General features: G+C 58.1%; 1 protein-coding gene and 1 long non-coding RNA gene across 28 annotated transcripts in view; one reads left to right on the plus strand and one right to left on the minus strand.

The window, feature by feature from the left end:
* Positions 1–3,604: 3,604 nt before the first annotated feature.
* Positions 3,605–27,114, minus strand: part of PRDM16 (PR/SET domain 16) — a 366,115-nt gene continuing 342,605 nt past the window's right edge. For 6 of the 27 annotated variants that reach the window (XM_065530880.2, XM_005544988.5, XM_045388102.3 and 3 more), the window contains 8 exons: positions 25,256–25,343; positions 21,900–22,069; positions 21,151–21,228; positions 13,888–14,057; positions 13,440–13,614; positions 8,685–8,921; positions 7,658–7,832; positions 3,605–6,166 (listed from right to left, as the gene is read on the minus strand). In XM_065530880.2, coding sequence (XP_065386952.1) covers positions 6,032–6,166; positions 7,658–7,832; positions 8,685–8,921; positions 13,440–13,614; positions 13,888–14,057; positions 21,151–21,228; positions 21,900–22,069; positions 25,256–25,343 — 1,228 coding nt within the window. In that variant the 3' untranslated portion in view covers positions 3,605–6,031. The remainder of the gene's footprint in view (positions 6,167–7,657; positions 7,833–8,684; positions 8,922–13,439; positions 13,615–13,887; positions 14,058–21,150; positions 21,229–21,899; positions 22,070–25,255; positions 25,344–27,114) is intronic. The other 21 variants (XM_074022498.1, XM_074022484.1, XM_074022468.1 and 18 more) reach the window with 8 other exon arrangements.
* On the plus strand, positions 6,297–9,571 carry LOC141409041 (uncharacterized). The gene is made up of 4 exons (XR_012427200.1): positions 6,297–6,874; positions 7,238–7,399; positions 7,750–8,043; positions 8,831–9,571. It is a non-coding gene; the product is annotated as an uncharacterized lncRNA (long non-coding RNA).

Here is a 27,114-nt window from a genome sequence, read left to right on the forward strand (position 1 = left end):
AATGCCAGAGAAGCCCCTGAGGAAACTGGGTCTTCTCCAGCCCCAGGGCCTCTGCTTCCCACCCCCCACCCCATGTGGCTGTCCCTTGTCAGGACAGTGTCAGGCTGTGTGAGGTGCTGGTGGACACAGCTTTCAGGGAGGGCTGACATGGGGAGGGCCACCCTTAGGAAGGGGTGGGTTGAGGACCGGCCTAGAACAGAGGTCCCCAGACCCCAGGCCATGGGCCAGGACCAGTTCTTGGCCTGTTAGGACCCGGGCCGCACAGCATGGGGGGAGAAGTGGTTGAGCGAACCCAGCTTCCTCTGTGTTTACAGCCGCTCCCCATCGTCTGCATCATCGTCTGCGCTCCACATCCTGTCAGATCAGCGGCAGCGTGAGATTCTCATGGGAGCGTGAGCCCTATTGTGAACTGTGCGTGAGGGATCTAGGCTGCTCGCTCCTCATGAGAATCTAATGCCTGATGATCGGTCACTGTCTCCCATCACCCTTAGATAGGACCATCTAGCTGCAGGAAAACAAGCTCAGGACTCCCACGGATTCTACACTATGGTGAGTTGTAGAATTATTTCATTATATACTCTAATGTAATAATAATGGGAATACAGTGGACGATATATGTAATGCACTTGAATCAGCCCCAAGCCATCCATCCCCTGGTCTGTGGAAAACCTGTCTGCCATGAAATCAGGTGCTAAAAAGCCTGGGGAATGTTGCCGTGGAAGATCGGTTCCCCCAGCACCTCCAGCAAGGAATGCTGCGTCCCCCGGAGGCCTCGGGGCAAGGCCTGTGGGGTAGGCCCTGGGTCCTGTGCACCTGGAGGCAGGCACAGCTGGGGGACATGCCTGGAGGCTGCTGCATCTATAGGCCATCATGCTTGGCGGAGGGACACACCTGGAGGTCACCGTGCTCACTGCAGGGCTGTCCAGGGAGTTGATGCCTTCCTGAGCTTATTCTTTTCTGGAAAATGGGAATAGCCAGGAGTCTGCCCTGGAAGATGGAGGGAACAACGCTCCAAGGGCATCAAGGCCTGGCCCCGGGACTCCTCAGTCAAGGCCAGGGAGCCTGGACCTCGGCCAAGTCCTGGCTTGCGCCTCCTCTCCCTTCCACAAGCCTGGGGCCTCTCCCTCAATGAAGCTCGCGGGCACCGAGGCTTAGAAAAGCACACAGATTTATTGCATATCAATCTCATGTATAAATTCATTGGAGCATTGGAAAGATTACATTTGGTATACAGTCCTATTCTACAGCATTAACCTCAAAATCAGCTTCTCCTAGGCCTTCTCTTAAGGAAATGTCTCTACACAAGTACATTTGTCTTTATCACAAGCATCAGAATGAAATTTGCAAAGTTGTTCTTTTCATGATTTCCTACACTTCATGTCTCATTTCATTCTTCTCCCACAGCGATTTCCGTATTAATTGGGAACTGTGCCTCTTTTGCGTCGGCAGTTCAGGACTCCTAGTCTCGGACGTAGATCCTAATCACATATTCAATAAGTGCATCTACAGAATTTTCCTTTTAATAAAAATTTCACCAACAGACACGATAATGACCGCTACGCAGGAGTCATGCACAGTTTACTTATAAACAGAAGCAATTTACAATCAAGGGGGACGTGGGGCGAGCGCCAGCCTCCTCCTCAATGGTCTTTTTAAACATTATATGAAAACCGGACATTTACATTTGATTTCTTTTTCAACACTGTACAGTTCTAAAAGAAAAAACAAAACAAAACAAAACGAAACCAAATCTATCATGTAACAATGGCAAAAGGTGGCGGGCGGCACAGGTCTGTGATTCTGCGAGGATTCTTTATATAGACCTTAAGGGACAAAGTCCGTATACACACACGCTTTAAATTACGATTCTGACACCAGGGCTCAGCATCCCTTGTGCTGAAAGAGAAGTGGCAATGCACGTGACGCCAAAGGCAATTGTTAGAATGACTTTTGTTCACGAGTGAATCGCACGTTTGGAAACTCAAGCTGCCTTTTATTTATTTATGTAGTTTTTTTCCAAAAGTGGTGATACGAACCAGTGACAGAGAAGAACAAAACAAACACAAGTATGGAATGGAAGGAGCTGAGGAGCTCTTCTCAGAAGAACGCAAGAATGTTTTCGTCACAGTATCACTCATTGCTACAGAGACACAGTTTCATGGCTTTTGATACCCGGCTGACCTCCACTGACCAGGAGCAGCTACGTCCTGGCATCCCTGGCTGGGAGGGGAGCCTTGCCCTCCCCCCCAAGGCTGCAGTGCAGGGGCGAGCTCTCCTCTCCCTCCCCTAGGACAGCACAGTGAATATAGCTCAGTAGGTTTCAGTCACTTGGGCAGGGGGACGGGACAGAGGAGCAGGGGACCACAATCCAGTGCTTCGAGGCTTCGAGTCTAAAATACGTGATATGTATTCAGGCAAGTGCTTTGCAGACGCTCACGGGGAAGCGGGGAAGGCAGAGGACACCAGGGCCCTTGGAATTTCCAGGGCTGGACTCTGGGGATGTGGAGGTCTTGGCCAGTCGGGGTCTGGATGGGACAGCTGCAAGCATGGCCTTGTAAAGGAAGGCCTCTCCAGCTGGGTAGTCTCTCAGGCCACGCCATGCCCATCCCAGCCACTGCTCCACACCCCAGGGCCCCATGCAGGGTGCAGGGGCTCGCTCCTCTGGGTTGGAGTCAGTGACATCTTGGGTCCCCCTCATGAAGGGTCTGCCGGGCCCACAGAGGAGCAACCCCATGGGCCCAACCTGGGGATGAGAGCAGGAACTGGTGGGGACGTCGGCTCGCTGGGGGTTGGGTTCTGAGGAGCAGCAGAGGGCAGGTGCGAGGAGGCCTCCTTCGGAATTTCCGTTTGGGGGATGGGGGTTGACAATCCAAGGAGTTAGCATTGGGGCAGCATTTAGGCTGAACGGAGGGGCCCTGGACCCCTGGCTTGCAGCCCTGACCCTGGCCACCTGGCCACAGACACAGCCAGTTGCCTTGTCGCGTCCCTGTCCATGCCACACAGCGACATGGGCCCCTTATAGTGTGGTGACAGTTGAAGGCCAGAATCTCTGAATTCTCACACCTGGGCCGGGCTCCCTGGCCCATGTCATCTCTGGGCACCAACACTGCTGGGCGGAGCAAAGCTGGGAGGGCAAGGCTCGCTGGGGCCTGGGGCCACGCTAAGTGTCGGCGCCATGTTTTGGGGTGCACCAGCCCAGGAAATAAGTGCTGTCTTTGTCAGGGGCAGTAAGAACAGGGCCTCCTGAAAATGCCAAGTGCTGGGACCTGGGGGCTGGATGCTCAGGAGAAACTGGGCTTGCTATCATTTTCAGGGGGACAAAAATATGTGACTTAAAACGTGCAACCAGGACTCTTGGGAAGGGTGGAAGGAAAGAGCGCCGAGAGAAGACAGGATGCTTGGGAAGACAGCTGAAAACGGCGGGATGGGACAGGGAGATCCGGAGAGCAATGGTAAGGGTGGCCCTCATCGGTTCTGCTTCTGCCGAAAAGACGCGCTGAGGGCTCCATCCGTCCGAACGTCCCACTTCAGAGAGATGGGGCCGTATTGCAAAAAAAAAAAAAAAAAAAAAAAAAAAAAAAAAAAAAAAGCACACACCTTACTCTTTCACAGAAGAAATCATATAATTTGGGTTTACAGAAATGGGGTGTTTATGTCCGAGGTTGAATTTTTACAAGAATCCCATCTAGATCAAGGAAAACTGGAAATTCCTATGCGGTACCTGGTGGGTCTGACCCAGGGGATGTTGTGGAAACGCATAAGGAGGCCTGAACGGTTGTGTTTGCAGATCCTGAATCCTTCCCGACACACCAGCTGGCTCTTCTGCAGGCAGCTCCCCCGCTGCCCTGGGGGGCCACCCAGGCCGCACGTGGCCCCAGCGCACGCACAGGTGGGTCTCGTCTTGTCACGCCGTGCAGATCTGGCGTGGGAGGGGTCCCTTTCACTGTGATACATCAGGTGGAGCCTCCTGCAGGAACCTCCCCATGGCAAGTCTTCAGTGCAAGCCTGGACCGCCTGGCACCCACAGAGACGATTGTCTTTTGGCCTGGAGCAGCCAGGACATCTCCTGTCACCGCTGGGGACAGCTTGAGATGTCCGTGCGTGACACAAACCCCCACCAAGGTGGCTTGCACCACTCCTGTTTGTATTTACGCTCTTTTTTTTTTTAAGGGCAACGTGGGCGTTTTTTTTCTCTTCTTGTTGGGACACTATCATGATTTTTTCTTCCAAACAATACAAGAAATAAATAGAACACTTGTCTTAAATGCAAATGCAACTGAAACGCAAATTTAACAAAAACATATGATTGTCTGGTAAACGGCAGCAGGGACAGCAGGATTCATGGGGGGGACGGGGGTATTTGGCACATAAAAAATCGCCCCACTCCCACACGACACACAACCTTATTACACGGTTTTGGTCCTTCACCAGATACTTATATTAACATTATTTCTTCACAATAAGAATGTCTAATGCCAAAAATACTGTTAAGGAGGAAATAAAATAAGAAAAGAAATGAATTAGAAAAAATTACAAGTTATATACAGATTAAGGTAAATTCCATCAGGGAAAAAATTATTATTTGAAATTGGCCCCTATGGGAATAATTTAAAGCCCATCCGAGTGGGGAAGAAGTTGCATCCCGAGAGAGGGAGGCGGCCGGGCCCCGGGGGTTGTGCTGTCTCTGCTGCTTGCGGCAGGTTCCCCCGACGCCCTTCTGTTCTCAAGCTGTGTCTCACCAAGAGCGCACAGGAAGAGCGACGTGGTGACTGTGTCGTCCATCCGGAGTCTCAGGCACAGGTACGGCTTGGTGGCCCGGAGCCATCCGCTGGGATCGCTCCCCAGGGCAGCCACGTGGAGGACACCGGAGAGGCTGGGGTCAGGTGGGAGTTGGGAGACCCAGGACATGGCCAAGGCCCTGCCTTCAGAAGACGGCGGTGGGTTCCGGCGTGGGGTGGCCAAGGCAGGGACAGAGGAGGGAAGGAAGGTGGGTGCCCGGCCACATCTCTGCATGGTGGACTCAAGCCATGGGCCCTCGACTTCCCCGTACAATTGAGGGGTCTTAGGTGGGGGCCTGTGGATTCCTCTGAAGGCCACGTGGCGGCCCTGGCACCAATTCCATGTCACATGATGGCAGGCATGCTCCCCATCCCAGCCTCGGGCAGGCCTGCAGCCCAGGGCACCCTGTCTAAGACTTCCTCAGCAGTCTGCACGGCTCGCGGGTGTGGTCCCATGCCTCTTGTTCTGCCTCGGGGCACCCAGCGTCACCTTGGTGTATACAAATAGGGACAGAGATAGAAAATTTCTCCATTATCTACAGTATAAAGAACACGCCCAGGCACAGTGCGGGTTCCCAGGCAGACTCGGGTTTGCAAACGAGCTCAAATTTCAAAGCAATGCAAAATTACTTTTAAAAAACAATTTGCAAGTCATTTTTTGATTTTTAAAAAATACTGTCTATTTTTAAAACCACATGCTTAAATAGACTCTGTAGTCAATACGATTACCAAAAGGGTTATTCTTGTCATTTCATTATAAAAATCATTTGAGTGATCTCTCTCTTTTGAGCACACCCGTCTATCCACTCCCTTCTGCGACCCCACGCAGGCACCCAGCAGTGGCCACCAGCTTCTGTCTCAGCGGAGCGTCCACCTGTCCACGGGTGGATTCTGTGTCTCAGCGGAGCGTCCACCTGTCCACGGGTTGATTCTGTGTCTCAGCGGAGCGTCCACCTGCCCACTGGCTGATTCTGCGAGGCAGCTCCGTTGGCTGTCTCTGGACGGCCGCCTGCAGGACCATCACTGAACAGTGTTCTCAAGACCAATCGTTGGAGATTGTGAGATTCTACGGCTGCTTTAGGGACTTTCGGGGTCTGAGTTTCCACTGGAAAAGTCGGAATGAAACATGGTGGGTGGGGAGGATGCTGAGGAGTGGCCACACGCAGGGACGGGGTCCTCCGCGGCCCCGTCAGCCTCCGTCCTCCGCGGCTGGTGCCCTCACTCTGGCCGCCGGCCCCCGGCCGCCCAGCCCGTCAGAGGTGGTTGATGGGGTGAAATGCTCCAGACTCCGACGTGGCTCCAGTGATGTTCAACCAAGCGTCCAAAGAGCCCTGGGAGGGGGTGTGGAGAGGAGTGTCTTCGGAAAGGGACAGCATCATTGCATATGCCTGGCGGGGAGGGGATGACACACACACAGGACAGGCAGGTGAGCATGTGGGCAGGGCGGGCCATCCCAGACAGGCAGGTGAGTGCGTGCGCAGGGCGGGCCATCCCAGACAGGCAGGTGAGTGCGTGCGCAGGGCGGGCCATCCCCGACAGGCAGCGCATGGGCAGGGCGGGCTGTTTCACACAGGCAGGTGAGCGTGCGGGCAGGACAGACCGTCCCGGGACGGCAGGGCCAAGCCTCGTCTGTTCCCAGCCTCCCGCAGCCCTGGCCTGGCTCAACCTCGCCCTGGTCCACAGTGGGAAGAGGGAGCAAAAGGGACTAAGAGACCCAGATTCTCTCCGCAGCCTGGAAGAGGAAGACATGAGCAGCCGTGACAGTGGGAGGGAGGAAGGCCACCTGCTGCTCAGAGTGATGCCAGGACACTGGTGTGCCAGTGCGGGGCCTCCTGTGCACACCAGTTCCCTTGGCTGCTTTGGGGTCCTCCCCCTCAAAGCCTCCTCTCCTTCCCACCCCTTCCCCCCAAGTTTTCTGCACTTGGTGATCAGCAGAAACTACAGACACGTGTCTGGTCTAGGAGGGCCCTGGGGGTCAACAAGAGCCACCCCTGCCAGGGGATGCCTGTTTTGGTGACCATGGGGACACTAAAGAGCTGCCTCTGGGACAGGGACGTGCAGCATTTCTGGGCCGATGGGATTCTTAGGAAGTGCAGGTATGTTTCCAGGCATTAGCTCATGGGACATCCTTCTGCCCCCAGCACAGGGCAGGTGGGGATGGGACTCGGGGAGCGTCGTGTGCGGGTTAAGGGCAAGGGAGGTGGGGAAGCCCAACGCTGTCCCACCCGAGTTAACACTCCAGACAGAATTAGTAAAAAGACAAAGACAGACACGCAGACGGCTTTTGCTGAGACCTGGGGCGGACCTGTTTCCTCTGGGAGGGCTGTAGAGAGCTGAATGAGACCCCCAGTCCCTATAGACTGGAAAGATACGTGGGCAGGGCCCTGGGGCCACCTGCCCTAAGGAGAGAAGCTGAGAAGCACCTGGGGCCAACCCTGGTGCCCTTGCTGACCTCATAGCTCCAGCCGGGAAGCAGAGACCGCCCGGCTGGACAGCTCTTCCCGTGGGAAAAATCCGGACTGCAGGCCACTGGGGCCCAGCTCAGAGAGGGAGTGAGACGAAGGCGGCTGGGCGGGCCAGAAACCTGCTCACAGACCTTTCCCACTGAGGACCACAGGAAGGTGAGCTGCCCGTGTCCACGAGTGAGCTCCCTCGTGAGGGTCCCGCCAGGGTCATCGGCTCTCAGCCCCTCCCTGCTGCACCCCAGCTTGCGGGAGGGCGGTGGTCACTGGGGCCTATCTGGAGGATGCAGCACGGGGGCGTTAGTAGTGATCAGAGCTTCCCCAGGCCTGGGAGGGCCACGGCGGGAGGTGAGTGCTGGCTGTCCCCTGGCTGAGGAGGCCAGGTGGGGTGGGGGCGGGGCTCTGGTGGGTACCTACCTGGTTCTTAGCCTGCCTGCACAGTGTATGTTTTAAAGCCTCAGAATCTAAGGTGGAATTAAGCACATCTTTAACTTCAAATGCTTCCTCAGCTGCTCTGCGGAGGTCCAGCCCCTTCCCAAAAGTCGGCATCGGCTCCAAAGCTAACAGACCGCCTTCATGGTCCTCAGCACACCTGCACCAATGACCGGGGAGAGGGAGGGCCTGCTGTTAGCAGCCTGGCCTTGGCTGCCTCTCTGATGCCGCAAGGCCTGCTCCGGGCCTGCATGCACGCCACTGCATCTCTGCCAGCCACATGCACAGGGAGACAGACACACGGACACACAGACGCCTGGACGGGAAGCCACACGGATGCAGGAGAGTGACGGACAGAGGTCAGGGTGGGGGTGAGTGCGTGCACACACATCAGGCAGCAGGCAGGGGGCTCAGATCTTTCGAGTGGAGGGTGGAGAAGGAGGCTTCAATGCTCTAAGACCCCAGGCAGCTCCGAGAGGCCCGGGGCTCCCTCTCCCGGGACTCAGGGGCAGCATCCAGGCTGGGGAGGAAGCACCGCCTCCGAAGGGCCTCCTGGGGGATCTGGGAATGCTGGCAGTGTCGCCCAAGCCTGATACTGGCGGCGAACACTGAGGACATGGGGAAGTGGCTCCGGCTGGCACAGAATAGTGGGTGCTTGGCCCCTGTGCCCACGGCCCTCTAGGGGCTGCACACGCTGTCCCAGGCTGACGGGCAGCTCTGCTGCAGGGCTGGGGGCCTCCATGTCTGCTCAGTGCAGGGAAATGCCTTGCCCTCCACACTCTGCTTCCAGCCTCCAGGGCCCCTGGGGGTGGGTGGGGGGCTGAGAGCCCCTGACCCTGTTGCCCGTGGCTCAGCCTTGCCCTGGCCTGTGTGTAGGAGCCCCGAGGTGGCTGTGCTGGAGTAGGGGCTGAGCCTGGGATAGGCTCACAAGTGGTTGAAGAGGGAGGTCCCCCTCCCGATGGACGCCCACGTTCCCCCCTTGCCCCGTCCAGGAGCACACGGCTGCCCCCACCTTCGGGTGTGGTCGAAGCCCACGGCCAGGGAGGTGGGTGCTTCCTCGTCCTCCTCGTCCTCATAGGTGGCCTGGGGTTCGGGTGCGGGGGACACCGTGTCGTCCTGCGACTTCCCGGCCAGGCTGTCCTCATCGTCCTCCTCCAGGTCATCGTCATCCTCCTCCTCCACGTCCTCCTGCTTCTCGCTGGCTAGGCCTGGACACTGGGAGCTGCCGTCCACGTCCTGCATCTCCGGCCTGAAATGACACAGGAGGAGATTGGCCAAGTTCAGGCGTCTCTCTCCTTGCCATGGACCCCCAAAGGCTGGTGACTCGGCTCTGCCCCCACTGCCTCCCCCAACGACCCTCAGCCCCCTTCCTGAGGGAGCTCCCACCGGTCCCCGGGCCCAGCCACTGAGTCTGCAGAGTGAGAGGCACGGAGGCCTTGGGGCGGTCCCAGGAGAGGAGGACGAGTGCTCAGGGTGGTGGGGGCGGGGCAAGGCCCAGCGGCAGGCGGCTGTTGTGGCCGTGAGGGCACCAGGGCCAGGCGGTGTTGGGGAGGAAGAGGTGGGCAGTCCTGTGGGGAAGCTGGTCCTGCACTGGTGCGGGGACTGCGCACTGCACGAGAGGCACCCTCAGGGCAGACTTCGGGGGGAAGGATTTCAGGCTGACAACTTGAGGACGTGAGCACTGGCCCGAGAGCCGGGAGCCCCGGAGGGCTCTCTGGGATCTGGAGAGTGAGGGCCCAAAGCCTGTTGTCAGCAGTCTGACAGCACCAGGACAAGCTTGCTTCAGAGCCTGAGGGGACTCTCCTGCAGCCCAGGGCTCTCCTGACTTCCCCCAGGGTCACTGCAGCCTGGCAGGACCCCTCCACTCCGGTTCCTCAGTATTAAAAAAAGAACAAAGTGTGCATGGGCGTGGCCGAGCGTTCTCATTTCTTTCAGGAAGAGCCACTAGAGTTTGGCTCGTCTTCATGTTCATGGCCAAGAGCTGTGTCTTGGGTGGGCTGGGCCCCAGGGGAGCCGAGGGCCCCCAGGCAGGTGCTGGACATGCTGGTAGACGGACCCAAGCAAAGGGCAGGGCACGCAGTTCTTGGACTGCCCACGCCCAGAGCCCCAGGGCCACTCTTTCTTGTCCTCACTCTGCCTGGGGGCACTGCCCCCCGCCGCCCTGGGAGGTACCCACAGTGCAGGGGAGATGCAGGAGTCCTGCTCTTGGCATCCAAGCAAGAAAGTGACAGCGTCTCCCAGTGACTGACTTCCATGTCTCAGACTCGCCTGTGTGCACAGGAACTGGGCTTGGGGAGGCCGTAATCCCCTGGCTCTCCACAGATGCCACGTCTCTATCTCTTGTCTTTCTGCCTTCCAGGATGGACAGAACTCAGCAGGCTTCAGGGCTTGAGGACAGTTCCTCGGTCCTGGTCGCCTATGTTGGGTGCTGGGAGCGTCTTGTATACACACCCATCTCCTCAGCCATGGAGCTGCTGGGATCTGGGTCCTGGTTCTCACCCTGGTTGTTGGTGTGGTGCCCTTGGGTGGGGTTGTCTTTGGGGCCTGTGCCCTCTCGATGACCCGAGGACATGCCCCTCCCTGTCCACTCTGAGGACGGGATGAGATGGCGCAGGATGAGAGCCCAGGCTCATCACATGGGTGCCTTCCTGTCCACTCCGAGGACAGGACGAGATGGCGCAGGGTGAGAGCCCAAGCTTATCACATGGGCATGTGCCGTGAGATCCATCTGGTGGCCCCACGTGGGTTTGCACGGAATCCCCGCCAGCTGGGGGCAGGGGCTTTGCCCTCTTTATGTCTGCTGCACACCCCCTGTGCACAGAGTATTTGCTTTCCGGTGTTGGGGAGTGGAGTGTCCGGCTCGGACACAGAACAGGGCCTGGTGGCTGGTTCGGCTCCAACAGGGAGGACAGTCAGTTTCCCAGAGCTGCCCAAACCAAACCCCACAGTATGGGGGCCTGAAGCAGCAGCCGTGGATGCCTTTATAGCTCTGAGGCCAGAAGTCCAAGATCCAGGCGAGGGCAGGCCGGGTTCCTTCTGAGACTCTGGGGGAGAATCTGTCCCTGGCCTCTCTCCAGCTCCTGCTGCTGCTGGCCCTCCTTGGCCATCCTTGGCAACCCTTGGCCTTCTTTGCCTCTCCTAGGTGACCCTTGGCCCTCCTTGGCCATCCTTGGCGACCCTTGGCCTTCTTTGGCTCTCCTAGGTGACCCTTGGCCCTCCTTGGCCATCCTTGGTGACCCTTGGCCATCCTTGGTGACCCTTGGCCCTCCTTGGCCATCCTTGGCGACCCTTGGCCCTCCTTGGCCATCCTTGGTGACTCTCGGCCCTCTTAGGTGACTCTTGGCTGGGAGGCGCATCACCCCGACCTCCGTCTCCGTTTTCCCTTGGCCTTCTCCTCCATGTGTTTTTCTCCAAGTTCTCCCTTTTTTCAAGACTGTCAGTGCCGCTGGATTGGGGCCCACTCTACTCCAGTGTGGCCTCTGCTTAATCCCTCCTTAAAGACCTTATCTCTGAAGAGTCCCATTCTGAAATGCTGGGGGCTGGGACTTCCACCTGGGAATGTTGAGGGACATAATTCAACTCGGGGGTTCGCTGGGCTGCAGGACCAGGACGCCCGACAGGCATGGATCCTTTCTGACGGCAAAGGACAGGAGCTGGTTCCGCAGGAGGCCCAGGGAACGCCCCGCCACCCCAGGGACTGGCTGCCTATGTCCATCTTGCCCTATTCTCATTTTCGACAGTGACGTGGGGGCTCTCAGGACGAGGCCAGTTGGACCTGGGGACTTTGCCTCTGCAGGACGGGCCTTCCGAAGGCCTGGGTCTGTGGCCAGCTGTGCCCATATGTTCTGAGGTGTTGAGAGCCTCCCTTGTCCCCATCCCCAGGGCTGTGAGGAGCAGGGCATGGTGGGCCTTGGCAAAGGCGATGGGGAGGCCCAGCCACACGTCTTTCTCCTGGAGACAGCCCTCTGTCCTGGTGGGGCTTCTGCAGTATGGCCGGGCTGCCACCCTAGCTTGGGGCACGGGGGCCTTGCTGTCTTCCAGGTGGTTCAGCCTCTGCACACACTCCTGCTCCTGGGCTCACCCTGGCAAGGATGCCATCGAAGAATCCTCGCCCGTTCCTCACCTGGTCTTGCTCTGGGAGCTGCAGTTTAGGGGATCGTGCCTGAGGACAGGGCTGTGGGGCGTAGGTAAGGCCTGGCCCATGGCACTTATGGGTCTGACACGCAGCTGCAGGGAACACGAACAGCTCCCGTGCGGCTGTCTCAGCATGGCCAGAGCTGAGTTCCCTTCAGGCCGTTGTTCCTGGAGCCCAGCGGGGAATGCAGGGACAACCTTGGGGCTGCAGAGCAGGTGGGGTTGCAGCAGGGTGGAGGTGAGGCTTTTGGGACCATGGCCCATGGCCAGCTTCTCCCCCTGACCTGGGCTCTGATGGAAGAAGATGCTGAGGGCCCTACAGGCGAGCTCACCTACCTAGGAGGGGCAGACTTGGAACGTGGCTTTGCCAGAGCCAGTGTCCAACTGCCTCCTGTGTTTATTGCTTGGACGCCTCTTTCCAGGTACCCCCACTCTCCTAGAAGCAATGACAGGAAGACGCAGCCCTGCCCTGGAGGAGCAGATGGACTCTTAGGGAGCCCGGGTTTCAGGGGGATTATTCCTCACCTGCTGGAGGTGGTAGGGAGTGAGCTGGGCCCTGCGGGTACACAGCCTTAGACCACCCATGGCCAGTGCGATAAGAGCGTGGGCTCTGGCTCCAGGTTCTGGGCCTGAGCAATGCACCTCACTTCCGTGGGCCTCGTTTTCCCTTCTGTAGAATCAGGGGATCACCCCCTCAGGCCTCTTAGAGTTTGGAACATCTTCGGTTCTCTGCCAGCTGGCCTGGCTTTAGCTTTTACACAGGAAGCAGCTCTGCTAGGGTGTCTGAAGGCTCCCCCAGAGTAAGTGGGGCACATGGAGCCCTGATAACCCAGGCTGCACAGAGCACGTGCCAATATTCTTGGATCTGAATTCCCCCCTTGTTCTGCTGCTCTGTGTGTTTATATACACATGTGCACATGCATGTACATGTGTCTCTATGTGTATGCACATGACTGTCACACGTGTATGTGCACACACTGTCCATGTGCATGTACTTGCATGTGTGCACATGCATGTGTGTAGATCTATGCAGATATGTTTACGCATGCACATGTTATGCACACATGTGTATGCATGTGTGTACGTGCATGCCTGTATTTGGGCACCTGCATATGTATACATATGTATACACACATGCATCTCTGTGTGCATATGTGCATGTGAATGTGTACGTGTACACGGGGCATATACGTATGTGCACGTGTGTGCGTGCATGTGTATTACACACGTGTACACATGTGTATGTGTGTGCATGTGTGTATTTCAAGGTGAAGCATTTTGGTTTGGAAACTTTTAGTGCCTCAGATTAAATCAAAATGTCCTCGAGTTTCAGAGGCACAGCTGAACTTGTGGCCGGCTTGGTCACCTGGCTAGTGTTTTGCGCACATATCTGTTAATAGTGAGGTCAGTAAGCCCAGGGGTGCTTACTCTCATGACTCTCCAGGTGGAGGAACTGAGGCAGACAGCACAGCTTCCCCAGGTTCCCAGAGCCCGGGGGCCTCACCCTCTGTGGTGAGGCCCCCACTGTGCCTTTCTGGATGTGCCAGGGGCTGGTGCTGGGGTCCTCTGAGGGTGGCCATGCAGGGCTGTTGGCCGGGTCCACACCTTACCCAGCCCGAGATAGTTTTCTTACCGTTTCTCTGTTCGCGTTGATGCTTGGTTCATCTCACTATTGGCAATAAAGTTTCTGATTTCTGAGAAATAAGAGTCTTCTTTCTCATCTAAAAGTGCGTGGTTGTCCGACTCTGAGGTGGGAGAGGAGGCGCTGGTCCCCAGGTGGTTCGTGAGGACCCCAGGGTGCTGGCTCACTGCGGAGGGGAGAGAGTGTCAGGCAGTGGCCTCTCGGTGATCCCCTCCCTCCATGGGGCAAACCAGCCGCGAACAGTGCACACTTGGGGTGCTCTTAGGGAGGCAGGTTTCTTAGGGACACTGGAGAGCTCTGGGTTCTCTTGAATGACTACGGTTTGAGGGGTACCTGTTGGCTTCCTGAGGTATCATCTGTGGCCCTCTTCCCTGCCCGGTGCCCCCTCCCCTCCTCTTCCCCTCCCCCTCTGTGGGGCCTGACCTTGTGGGTGGCCCACCTGGTGCGTTCTCGTGCTCGTGCTTCTTGAGGTGCCGGTCCAGGTTGGTCTGCTGCCCGAAGCAGCGGTTGCACAGGTGGCATTTGAAGGGCTTCTCCTTGTTGTGGATGTTCCGGACGTGCCGCTGGAGGTTCGAAGAGATGCTGAAGGAGCGGTCGCAGTACTTACACCTGGAAGAGGCACACGCGCTCCTCAGCGCAGGCTCTGGCTCTGCCTGGCAGGCCGGGCCACAGAGGGTGGGGGGAAGGGAGCTTGTGTCCCTGCCCTGCGCCCCGTGCACAGCTTTGCCCCGCCGTGTCCCGGAGGCTGCTGGATATCCCAGCTGGAGAGCCAAAGGCGTCCTGGGGAAGCTGTCCCTAGAAACAGCCCTGACTTCAAGAAGTAGGGGTTCAAGGGCCGGGCACAGTGGCTCACGCCTGTAATCCCAGCACTTTGGGAGGCCGAGGTGGGCGGATCACAAGGTCAGGAGATCAAGACCATCCTGGCTAACACGGTGAAACCCTGTCTCTACTAAAAATACAAAAAATTAGCCGGGCGTGGTGGCGGGTGCCTGTAGTCCCGGCTACTCGGGAGGCTGAGGCAGGAGAATGGTGTGACCCCGGGAGGCGGAGCTTACAGTGAGCAGAGATCGCGCCACTGCACTCCAGCCTGGGTGACAGAAAGAGACTCTGTCTCAAAAAAAAAAAAAAAAAAAAAAAAAGCAGGGGTTCATTCTTCTACTGTTCTGTGGGTGGTGGATCCCCCCGGAGAGTGTCCCACGTCCCCTGGGCAGGCGGTGCCCCCGACCTTCCAGCGTCTCCCGCCCTCTGTTGTCTGGTTCTCCCTGGTCCCCAGGCCCCGCGGCCGGCAGGTGGGCCGCCGGGGACGACGTGCTCCTTGCAGCCTCCGGAGGGCGGCCTTGCTCCATGGAAAGACGCACGGCAGGGCCAGTCTCCCAGGTGGAGGCTTCCACAGACCAGCACCCAGACCAGCTCCCTGTGACCTTCCGCCTCCAGCCCTCGAGGTGGCTGGGGGCCCCTGGGCAGGCCCCACCTCACTTGGAGCCTCAGTTTGCCGATCCATTCATGGAGGGCTTGGGGGCTGCCCTGGAGGCTGCTACCTGTTGGCTGCCTCCTCTATTAAGGACACAAAGATCACACTGGCCCCTTTGAGCACTACCAGCTCCGGGCTCGGCTTATCTTTACTCCCCCAGGGTGGGCAGGGCTGCGGCCAGCCTGCACCACGCACACGGGAAAGTTGGGATGAGACCCCCTTCCTCCATCTGGCCTCCACGGCATCAGGCAGAGCAGGACTCTAACACCCTGAGCTTAGCAGAGCAAGGCCTTTTGCTGCTGGAAAGTCATCACAACGAGCGATCGAGGAGGGCTGTGTGTGGAGGTTCCCCCTCAGCGTGGGGCCCTTGCACTGGGAGTGACCTCCACAGCCACACGTGGTGACCCTGCAGGCAGGAAAAGGGAGGGTTGTTCGCTCTCATTTTGGAGAGCGGGGCTGAGAGTTAGGGGGCCTGAGCAACACGTGCATTGAGCAGCAAGAAAATCACACCTGAAACGGAGAGGGGGAGCTGGGCATGAGCTAAGGAGGAACCCCACGAGCTCTGCAGATGCACATGCGCTGCCTCTGTGAAGACACAGCCTCCTTCCTGGGGGGTACCCGGGGCGGGCAGGGCTGGCTTACTGACACCCGGCTGGGCTGGGCGACGGTGAAGGGAACCCTGACTGCTTGGTTTTCAGTTGCACGTGTGTGCTTGGCGTGTGCATGTGTGCCCCGCCTGTGTGTGCACATTTGTGTGTGCTCTTGGCTATCAGAACGCCCGCAGGGGTGCTTATCTGATCCCAGAGGCACACACACACACTTGAACATTCTGTTTATATGATCGTGCATTTTCATATTTTGAAAACAAAACAAGCTCCATGATGTCCACGGCACAGCACACAGAAAGTCCATCCGATGTGGCAGGATTCTGGCAGGGGGGGCTTGGCAGTAGCCAGAGACCAGGCCAGGGCCTCTGTGGGAGCCTCTGTGGAGGCACCAGGACTGGGCAGGGTTTGTTCACCCGAAGGGGGCGTGGCTGTTTTAAGCACAGTGGCCTTCATTCCCACAGAGGACAGGACTCGGAGAGGCCCCACCCCGCCCCGACCGGTGCTGGTAGCCCGCTCCAGTGCAGCATACGGGTCACGTGCCCTTGTCACATGGATGGGGACGTGCCTGGCGACACTCGGGAGTCCTGGCCTACCAGACCGGGAGGGGGTGTGGTTCAGCCTTCTCGGCGCGGTGCTGCCCTGTACAGGAGGGGCCTGGACTGGTGTTTGGTATCACAAAAGCCTGGCGAGGGAGTCTGACCGCCATCAACACACCCGCAGGGGCCTCCCCGAGGCAGGAAGCTGCAGTCCCGCACCTTCCGGGCCCAGGAGCTCAGCATTCCCCACACGGAGGGGCTGTGGCCGTGAGAAACTGTCCTTGGAATCTCAGAGCCTGCGAGTCTCCCCCGCTCCCCAAGCTGCCTGGTAGAACCTAGGAAGTCTGATAATGGGTCCCCTAGAGAACGGAGGCAGTCCCGGGAGAAGGGCCCTCCTCTCCCACACCTGGCCATGGCATTTCCACGTCCCACCCACTTCGCCCCTGGCGCTGCCCTGAGGCTTCATCCACTCAGTTCCCGAATCTTCCAACTGTTGCCAGAGGTCAGGCTCACTCTGGCCTCTTCCACGGGAGACAAGCAAAGAACCATTTGTGATGGAAGTCCCCAAGCTCCCCCGAAGTGACCCTCAACCTTCTCTGCTCCTGAACCCAGGGGCCCGGCCTGTGGGCTTCTCTGGGAGCCCCTGCTCCTCCCCAGGTCAGCTGAGCTGCCTCCGGGTACCCAGGTCCCAGCCTCTCCTCCCGCAGCCCAGTGACAGGCAGCGCCCTGGCTTGTACTGGCCATCCACAAAGCCTGCCCTGGGCAGCGCTGCAGTTTTGTTTTACTCGGCCTGTGAACTCACACAAGAGTAAGGTTGAGGATGGAGCCCTTTCGGCAGCTGGGGTGGAGATGCTTGGGTGCCCCCCTACCCGACATGTCCCACACAATCTCCGGGAAAGGAGGGATTTTACACCCCCGAATGCATTTTCTCACATCCCCCACCCTGATACATCCTTAGACTGGAGCGGTGGTGCCCGGCCCTGGGACCGCCCTGCTTTTGAGGCTGACAGACTGCCGAGAAAGGACACACTGGACCCTGCGTCTCCAGCCCAGATGCAAATTCAGGCCCTGCCCAGCCAGAGGCTTCCCACCCAGCTGGGGCCATGTGCCCCTCTGGCATGTGGACGCAGCCCAGTCTGTCTGCCTGCCTGATTGTCTGCCTGCCTGCCAGTCTGCCTGTCTGTCTGCCTGCCTGTCTGTTCATCTGTCTGTCCATCTGCCTGTCTGTCTGCCTTCCTGCCTGTCCACTCTGCCTGTCTGCCTTCCTGTCTGTCTGCCTGCCTGTCTGTCCATCTGTCTGTCTGCCTACCTGTCTGTCTGCCTTCCTGCCTGTTTGTCTGCCTGTCTGTCCGCCTGCCTGTCTGTCCGCCTGCCTGTCTGTCTGTTTTCCTGCCTGTCTGCCCTACCTGTCTGTCTGTCTGCCTTCCTGCCTGTTTGCCTGTCTGTCTGTCCACTTGCCTGTCTGTCCACCTGCCTGTCTGTCTGCCTGTCTTCCTGCCTGTCCGCCCTACCTATCTGTCCACCTACCGGTCTGTCTGTCTGCTTTTTGCCTGTTTGCCTGTCTGCCTGCCTGTCTGTCTTCCTGTCTGTCCGCCTGCCTGTCTGTCCGCCTGCCTGTCTGTCTGCCTGTCTATCTGCCTGTCTGTCTTCCTGCCTGTCTGCCCTGGCTATCTGTCCACCTACCAGTCTGTCTGTCTGCTTTTTGCCTGTTTGCCTGTCTGTCTGCCTGTCTGTCCGCCTGCCTGTCTGTCCGCCTGCCTGTCTGCCTGCCAGTGTGTCTGCTTGTCTGTCTGAATGTGTGCTCACACACAGCTCATTCAGTTCCTGGTTTCTTTGGAAATGCAGCGACCTTTGCAGAAACTCCACCTAATGGCTCCTGTGTAAACCCCGCAACTGGGGATCCGAGGTGAGAAACGGGATTGGAAAAGAAGCTTGTTCATGAAACTGGTGGAGAACAAGTCCCTTGTGTGAAGTTCTGGGGCCGGGGAGAGCCACGGACGGGGCTGTGCGTTCCATTTGGTTGCGGAGAGCCCTGAACGTGGCCCTCTCTTGCTTCTAATCTAAATAAATGGCCCAGAGAGAGAAGTCCATCTGAAATTTAGGGGAGCCGTGAGCCCAGGGCTGCAAGGGAGCAGAGTTCTCCGAGCAGCTGGGGTCTGCGTTGTAAATAAGCTGACAAGCGGCCGGTGAAATTGATGGCCTCACTGTGTAAAATAACACGCCTGTGAGCTCCAAAAGGAAGGAGAACGTGCAGGGTAGCCTGGCCCCAGCACACTGCGGAAGGGAGAGGACCTTGCTGTGACAGTGCCTGCCGCACTCCCAGGGAAGCCATCGGCAGGGGGACAACAGAGCATGGGCAGGTCAAGGGGAGGTGGCCAGGGCCCCCGAGCCCCTGAGCCCTGGGCAGCAGCATCCTTCCTGGGATCCAGTGGGGTCTCCTGCAACCACTACAGGGGGAACTGCTTTTGGTGACTGTAAAAGGGAGGGAAGAGGAAGAAAGAAGGTATTTTGAAACCCAGCAGTAAAAATAAAACTAAAAAGGAAAGGACAGGCATGGGCCACCGGCAGCCCCCGATGGAAGCACAACTATGGCTCCCTTGCACGCTCCAGCTTCACACAGAAGGCAGGACTGAGCCTGGGGGGATGACAGAAGCACACGGCAGACCAGGGAGCCAGCAGCCCTGAGGCGGGAATCTCAGGTCCCGGCAGGAGTCCTGGGCAGCCCGAGCAGGCTCGCATCCAGGGTGTGACTCCAGGCTCCACTGGGCATTGTCCCAGAGAGACCTCCAGGCCGGCCGTCAGGATGAAGACCAAGGAGCAGCCCCCTTCCCCATTCCCATTTCAATGTTTATGCTTCTCCAACCCAAATCCCACAAAACCTACATGCTTTATTTTTATTTTTAAGAAATAAGAGTGGAACAAAAAACTAGCCGGGCGAGGTGGCGGGTGCCTGTAGTCCCAGCTACTCGGGAGGCTGAGGCCGGAGAATGGCGTGAACCCGGGAGGCGGAGCTTGCAGTGAGCTGAGATCAGGCCACTGCACTCCAGCCTGGGCGACAGAGCGAGACTCCGTCTCAAAAAAAAAAAAAAAAAAAAAAAAGAAGTAAGAGTGACATTAACTGAATCTCACCTTCCCACTTCACTCACAGACCTCGAGGCCAGGAGAAGCTAGGGGCCAAGTTACCTCCAGGAAATGTATTTGGTGCACCAAAGGCTCTACGTTCCCTACCTCAGGGCTTTGAAACACATTCTGAATGATTTCAGGTCATTTGAGGCAAGGACCTAAACGGAAGAGGCTTCCAATGTCATCTGGTTTGATTACCCGATCGCTCTAGGCAACCCATGAGAAGCCCGCTTCCTCCTGCTTGCGTGGGGCTGCGTCAGCCCGACCTCTCCAGGGCACACACATACGCACATGCAGCGGGCACACGCATGGGTGCTGGCACTGGGAAGGGGCTCACACTGGGGTGGGCATGGGGGGCTTGGGCTCCTCTTGGCGGGCTTCTGGGGATGGCCAGCACTTTCCCTCCTCCAACTTAAAATCCTTCTGATTATCAAAGCCAGTCCAGAAACCAGATTATCAAAGCCAGTGGTATCAAAAGGAAAGCTACACGCTCCAAACCCCTCGGCACAGACCTGCCTTGAGCCAGATAAAGTCAGGATTTGCAACACAAACTTGCAAAGCAATTATTGTTACCAAAGTCGAAACTCAGATTGGAGAGAGCAAAAGAAATCAATGATAATTAAATTCTTCTATAAACACCACCCCAACCCTCTAGGGGCTCTTAGCACACAACGCTGTCCAGAAGTCGGCTCTCATTACAGAAAAAACACACAGCTCATTTTCTGGGAGGGGACCAGACCAAATAAATCTTTCTGTTGCTAGCCTTTGTTAAGTTGTAAGTCACTATTTTTTGAAGGGTGGGCAAGGGGGGGCCTGTGAGTTGGGGAGGGCTGTGAGCATTGAACAGATGACCTATAAGTAGTATGAGCTGTCATTTACCCTGCGAGTTGGGACACAGCCCTGGAGCAGCCGGGGATGCTTGCTCTGTCTCAGAGTGGGGGTCAGTGACCAAAACATGCACAGGTGCCTCAGCTGGTCTCCTTCCCCAGGGATGGAGACACAAACGGAGTCCCCAGTGCTTGCATTATCATGTGGTCCCTCCAGCTCTGTGTGGCCAGAGGACAGAAATCTTACGCTGTCAACTTAAGTCGTGTGAAACACTCTTTATCCCCAATGGCCTCTGTGAACAGACACACCCTGCATGTGTCACTAAACCAACCTTGGCAGAAAACCAGTGTTTCCTCCTTCGCCTCCCAGTTACCATTGTCTGGGGCTCTCGCTTAAAATGCCCACTCCCAGGCACTGACCCTGGTGATTCATGGGACATCTCTGAGCCTCGGGCCCCTCATCTTTGAAACGGGATGACAAGCCTGTTGGGAGGCTGTTGTGAGCTCCAAATTCAATGCCTTCCCCATCCTGATGAGCTGTGTGACTGCTTCTCTGCAGGTGGCAGCCGGCTCCTCAGGTGAGAGGAGCACAGGGGGATCCTGGAATCAGACGCACTGCTTCCCATCCAGGCTGTCCCTAGAACCCCTTAGAATCCCTGGTGGGCTCCAAGTGCAGAGTCCCACCCTGCCTTTAGCCCACTCCCTAGCCCACCAGGGGTGAGGGTGTGGGGGCAGGTATGGCTGTAGCTGAGATGAACGGAGTTGGGCTGGGGTGGGGAAGCTGAGGTTTTCTCCCATGTGGACCCTCTGGGCCATGGCTCTGCTCAGCCCTGCTCTGATGGGGATCCCCTGCCCAATGGACACCCTAGGGTGGCTGGAGAGCTGCTCCCTCACATCTTCGAGAGCCAGGCAGATGCCTTCCAGAAGGTTCCTGGGCACCTCCTGCCTCATCCTCACAACATCCTGGTGAGACCAGGAGGGGAGGGCCAAAGTGACCAGAATTGAGCACCCGGCCCCGCCCACTGCCTGCTCACTCCAGCAGAGAGCCCTGGGAAGGGCACACTGACTCCTAGAAGTGGGTCAGCAGTGCACGGAGGCAAGTGGCCCCGCCCCACACCCGGCCCGGGCAGCACCTACCTGTACGGCTGCTCCCCAGTGTGCGTCCTCAGGTGTCTGGTGAGATTGGCTGATCTGGGGAAGATCTTCCCACAGTACCTGGGGTGGAGGGAGGTGGGAAGGGTGAGGGAGGATTAGGGCAGGTTCACAAGGCCATTTCCCAGAAATGGTTTCATGCTAATGCTCAGGGTCTCACACCTGATGCACAGGTGGGCCCATCCCAGCATCCCAGTTTCAGTCTCTTCTACAGCCCTGAAGCCCAGCCTCAGTTACAGAGCAGCCTGCCATGGGCCACAGGAGTAGACAGACCAGCCCCTGTCCTCTGAAGCAACCTGGCCCCTCAGTCTGGCATTGGACAGTGCAGGCTCCAACAGAGACTTGGACGGGCCTGCACCAGCACAGGGTGGCTGGGAGGGTGTCATCCTGACACTGCAGAAATCGGCTGAGGCTGTAGCACTGGACTGCCCATCCCTCCAAGCGCTGAGGTTAGTCACTGACCAGCACACCCCAGCCCCAGCCTTCCCAGTTTAAGCTGGGGTGAGGTTGCATTTTCTTGAGCTCACATGAGCACAGCATGGTGTGAGGCAGGGGAGGCCACCCATGTCACTTATTTGCAAAGCATGACCTCAAGCAGATAATCAACTGATTACGGTGCTGTGCTTTCCTGTGGCCAGGACTCTGAGTTTTTCCTGGAAGCATAAGTTCACAGCCACAGGTGTAGCATTTGAGCCCCAATAGGGCTGTCCCAGCAGCACCCTAGGACCCCTCACCTGCACGTGTATCGCTCCTTGCCCTTCCTGAGGATGGGATCAGAAAGCGTTGGGGGTGGGGACCGGAAGTTGAAGGGGTGGTGGGAGAGGGGCTGCAGGGAGCTGCCCGAGTCGGCCTTCATGGCTGCAAAGCTCTCTAGCTTCTCCGTCATGGTCTCTATGGCTGACATCTGTAGGCATAAGAGTGGGAGGTTATGGACTCAGCTGACTCTCACCTGTTTTCAAGGGCATGCACTGTTGGGGGTTCTGTACAACAGCATATCTTAGGGTGCTCAGGTGGGCACTGGAAGCAATGGTCTCCTAGTATCTTCTTGGACCCTGGGTTGGATTCTTACACCTTTCTGTAGCCAGCCCTGCTCTTGTTCTTCCCTGAGTCCCTCGTTTATAGTTTAAGGTCTTGCCTGCAGGAGCTGAAACTGACCTTTAGCCACCAGCCTCACTGCCTGGTTTGGGTGGGACCTGAGTGAAATGGATAGCTGATGTTTATGATTACCCCTTATCTGACCCAGGCCGGCAAAATGCCCAGCTGACTTGACTCCTGGCCAGCACTTCTGGTTGGCTAGTTTGGGTTAAATGTAGAATTACATTTAGTTTAACATCAAACATTTCATTTTTTAGTCTTGAAAAATTAAAATAGCAACCTGAATCTCAGTTTAAAACATAGATTGTGGGCCTGCCGAACCACTGCCACCACGTGGTGGCATGCCATAATTGCAGGCAAAGTTCTAAGGAATTCAACAGCCTCTTTAAGACTTAATCCCACAAAGGAAATATTCAAAATAATAACGCCAAATGTCACATGACACAGGGCAATTTGATATGGGCAATAGGAGCTGCCTCTCTGCTCCCTGAAGATGCCCAGGGCTTGCTCGATTAGGAGAGTGGAAGCATGGGATTGGTCATTTTCACCCAGTGGGCAGAGCTCTGATCAGAATACCAGACTGTCCTGGCCCCACTGAGGTCTCCGACAATAGTGACAGGAGAGGGGAGGGGCTGGGCTGATGGAGCTGCTCAGTGTCAGCCCCGCCTCTCCCAGCTCCTTTTCTCTTTGAAGATAAGGAGTAGCTCCCAATGGAGAAGGAGACGGGCTGTGATACCTGCTGTGTGCCAGGCCCTGTAGGGGGCTGCGTAGGGGCTGAAAAGGAAGAGTGCTCATCATCACCTGAGGGGTAGCAAAAGGCAACACAGGGAACAAACCCAGGGCCTCCGCACCACACCTCCAGCCTCCAGACACCTTTGCTAAACAGGTATTTTCATAGCCCGCCTCCCCTGGGAGCTCCCAGAGAAGGGGATGGTGAGGGAGGGCAAGGGTGAGGCAGGAACTGATAGAGATGCAGAGGGAAGGGAGAGCTTGGGGTTCCCCAGGTGCTGGTGTCACTGGGAGGAACTGGCCAGGGTGTGGGTTCTTGGCACCCAGTCTCCACGGAATGGGTGTGGGGGTGAGGAGAAGGGCAGGTGGGGACCTGCCTCATCCAGGGCCCTCGTGTGGGGCTCGCTGCCTCTGGGCAATGCTCAGAGCCAGCTCCATGGGGGTGACCTGCCCATTTACAGCAAGACCCTGGCCCTGGCTGCCCACTGGCAAACAAAACTATCCCGTCACACAGCTGGGGCCTCTCAGAGTCCGAGTGCCTGGCACTCAGCTTTTCGGAGACCTGCTTGCCAGGGACTTATCCAACCACTGCTGGTAGGGAGCAGAGGGCTTTCTACAAATGCTCCCGGAGACCACACGACTCCATAGTGGGGACGTTTTGCTATTTGGGGAACAACTGACTGGTAACAATAAAAATACCCAGAAAGAAATGAACAAGTAGACACTCGTGTCCGTCCACAGTGGCCGAGGCCTCCCCTCTGGCCCCTTCCAGCCCCACCCAGGCCGTGGAGGTCAGGCGTCTCCCGCCTCTGGGAGGCAGGCATGTTCTCATCTTGATGAGAACCGGTGATGGGCAGATCGAAGCTGCCCCACTCTCTGAGCCATCAAGTGGACCTCACCAGCCCGTCTGCAGCCCGGAGCAGCGGGACTGAGGTCTCCGCACAGTCAGCCTCTTGGGCTTTGTCGAGGCCGTTAGTAACTGGTGCCTTCTGCTCGAGTGATGGCCCAACCTTAGACCATTTGGTGACTTATTAGTCATCTCTCTCTTCCCACCCCCACCTCCTGGCTCCGGGCTGCAGGGACAGGCAACGGGGGTGGCAGGCCTGTGGGGACAGCAGGCAGGAGGGACAATGGCAGCTGCCCCCCGCCAGGCTCCCTTCCTCGGGCCTGGGTGGGCCTCTTCTGCCCGGCTTGTTCCGCCCAATCAGATATTCCCGGCCTCGATCCCCGCACAAACACAAACACAGGATGCGCCTGGCTGGCTCGTGGCTCTTTCCAGCCCATCCCGAAGAAAATCAGGGGAAGTTATTAACCAAACTCCACGGCCCCGGGGAAACAATGGGAGGCACTAAGTTTAGCTGTGAACTCAGCTTGGGCGCAGGTTTCACAAACCGGGGGTGGGGGGCCCCGTCCACAGCAGGCTCAGCCTGGGCGCAGGTTTCACAGACTGGGGGTGGGGGGCCCCGTCCACGGCGGGGAAGGCTGAGAAACAGAACAATGCCCCGGCCTGGTCTGCGGTCTGTCAGGGCCAGGGCCACTGAGCGACCCCCAGAGTGCAGCCCTCCAGGTGCAGCCCACAGCCCTGCGGAAGGGGCCAGGCTCCCAGCAATGAGACCAAGTCAGTAGGGGACAGGAGACTGAGGAGACTCTGCCCTGGCCATGCTGCCCACCCACTATTTTGCTCCCAGGATGTGGCCTCAGGGGCAGGCAGGAGCGACTCCAGGCCTGGCAGGGTCTGCACCCGCCTGTCCGGACTGGGGGGCCCTCTGGGTCTCTTTCCAGACCCCCTGCCCACCACCTCCCTGGGGCCTGGCTCCATGCCCCTCTCTGCATGCTCAGGCCCTTCCTCTCTTCTGGTCCATTTGAACACACTCAGGTCCTGTGCACCCCGGAGAGCGTGCCCACGCTGTGTCCTGGGGCTGCCACCTGAGGCTGCTCCCCTCACTCACAGTCCCTGCCCTCGATCCTCCAGGCTCTGCCCATGCCTCCAGTGAAGCTCCTTCTCCCTCCTGGAGCCCAGAGCCAGGGTTCAGAGATGTCCCTGGGGCGGCCCCGTGAGAATCGCTCTCAGTCCTCAACCTCTGCAGCCTACAGTGACCTGAGGGGCCACAGGGGGAGAATCCTTCTCTGCCTTTGAGGGCGTCTGTGCATGGTGTGGCCTGGATGGGAACTCAGGCTCCAGCCTGGCCGCTGAGCCTCAGCAGCCGGGCGGTGGGGCCCCTGGCATGTGGGTTACAGGGCGTCCTGGTCTGCACTGAGGACGTACCTGGGGGTGGAAGAGCAGCGGGGACGGCCGCAGGTACTTCTCCTTCAGGGCTCCCACGGGGTCCGTGACCTTCCGCTTTTCTACCCTGCTGGACAACAGCACAGAGGGTTACGTACCCCACCGAGCCGCCGGCCCTGCCGAGCCACCCGCCCCACAGAGCTGCCCACCCCACCTGTCCATATGCCCGGCCAGTCACAAGGTCATGGTGTGGGCCTCGCTGGGGCTGCCCTAACTTTGACCAGACTCCTCTGTGGGCCTTGGGGATGTCAGGGGCCCAGCCCACCTGCACCCCTAGACGGACCCTCCCTGTTACCACTTGCCCCTGAACATCTTCCTTGGTGGTTCCCAGACACCTCCCACACCTCCAAGTTCCCCTTGAGGGCCTTCAAAGACCCCTGGCTGCCAGCACCCCTGCATGTCATGGGTACTAAGCCCCCACTGCCAGCACCCCTGTATGTCATGGGTACTAAGCCCCTGCTGCCAGCACCCCTGCATGTTCTGGGTACTAAGCCCCCACTGCCAGCACCCCTGTATGTCATGGGTAGTAAGCCCCCACTGCCAGCACCCCTGCATGTCATGGGTACTAAGCCCTCATTGCCAGCACTCCTGCATGTCCTGGGTACTAAGTGCACACAGCTGGAGTCTTCTCTGAAGGCCCTGTGCACCCCAGCCTCCCTCCCGCTAACTGGCCGGTCAGCCCTGCATGAGTGGGGACCACTCTGACGGGGGTCCCTGGACCTGCTCACAGCACAGCGTGGCTCACACTGGAGGCTCAAGGCCTCCTCCCCTCCTTCCCTGACTCAGCCCTTGGCACACATGGGCGTGCTGCCCGTGTGTGCTGATGAACGTGAGTGACCAGCAGGTTTCTGTCCTGGGGAGGTCACCAGGGGCTTCCTGTGGCGCCCGGACAGGGGCCTGTCTAAACACCCTCCAGGGCTGCTGGAGGTTACAGCTCCAGAACCTTCCCCAGATGCCAGTGACAAGCCTGCTCATTGAATCACAATACAAATCTCCTGTGGTAAACAGAGGCGGCGGGCAGAGCCATCTGCTGGCCCTCCTTTGGCCTGGCGGCTCTTGAAGGCGGCCTGCTCTTCTCTGTCTGCCTGGTCTGAGGGTTAGATTTGGGAAACTCTTTCCCGTCACTGAGAACGCTTTGGTAAATCTGCCGCCCCGCTCCGAGACCCAGCACCCCCAGCATGTCTAGGACTGGCCGCTTTTGCTTTATTCGGATGGGACTTGCTCAGCGTTGCCTGCCTGTCTCCTTACATGGTGAAGCGGAGAGCACAGGGAGAGGTGCTGGTGGGGTTAGGACCCCCTCCCCAAGCCTGGCCCTACTCTCCCAACCCACCTGCATTCTAGGGAGGGGCAAACCTGCCCAGAAATTAGGGAGTGGCATTAAACTCGCCTCTCCCCAGGAGGGGCATCAGAGACATGGGGCACTCGGGTCTAGAAAACTAGAAAACCCTCCAGTGCTTGCTTCCTCCCGGCCTCCTTCTCCCCTCCAGGGACCATTGGCTCCTTCTCTGATTCCCCTGGGCCTCCAGAGAGACAACCCCTCCCCACTCCCCCTGCTTCTGTGGCTCCAGGGGCAGGAGCGCACCAGGAGGGGCAGGAGCACACCAGGAGGGGCAGGAGCACACCAGGAGGGGGAGGAGCGCACCAGGAGGGGCAGGAGCACACCAGGAGGGGGAGGAGCGCACCAGGAGGGGCAAGAGCGCACCAGGAGGGGCAGGAAGCACTCAGCCCAGGCCCCTCTGACTTCTGCAGGTGGGGGCTGGGGACATCTGGACCAGAGACGACAGCTGGAGAGAGGGGTGGGGAAGGGTGGGGTTGGGACGGGGGTGGGGGTTCCTGGACAG

Source organism: Macaca fascicularis, chromosome 1 (assembly GCF_037993035.2).
Source record: "Macaca fascicularis isolate 582-1 chromosome 1, T2T-MFA8v1.1".
NCBI classification, from domain to species: Eukaryota; Metazoa; Chordata; class Mammalia; order Primates; family Cercopithecidae; genus Macaca; species Macaca fascicularis.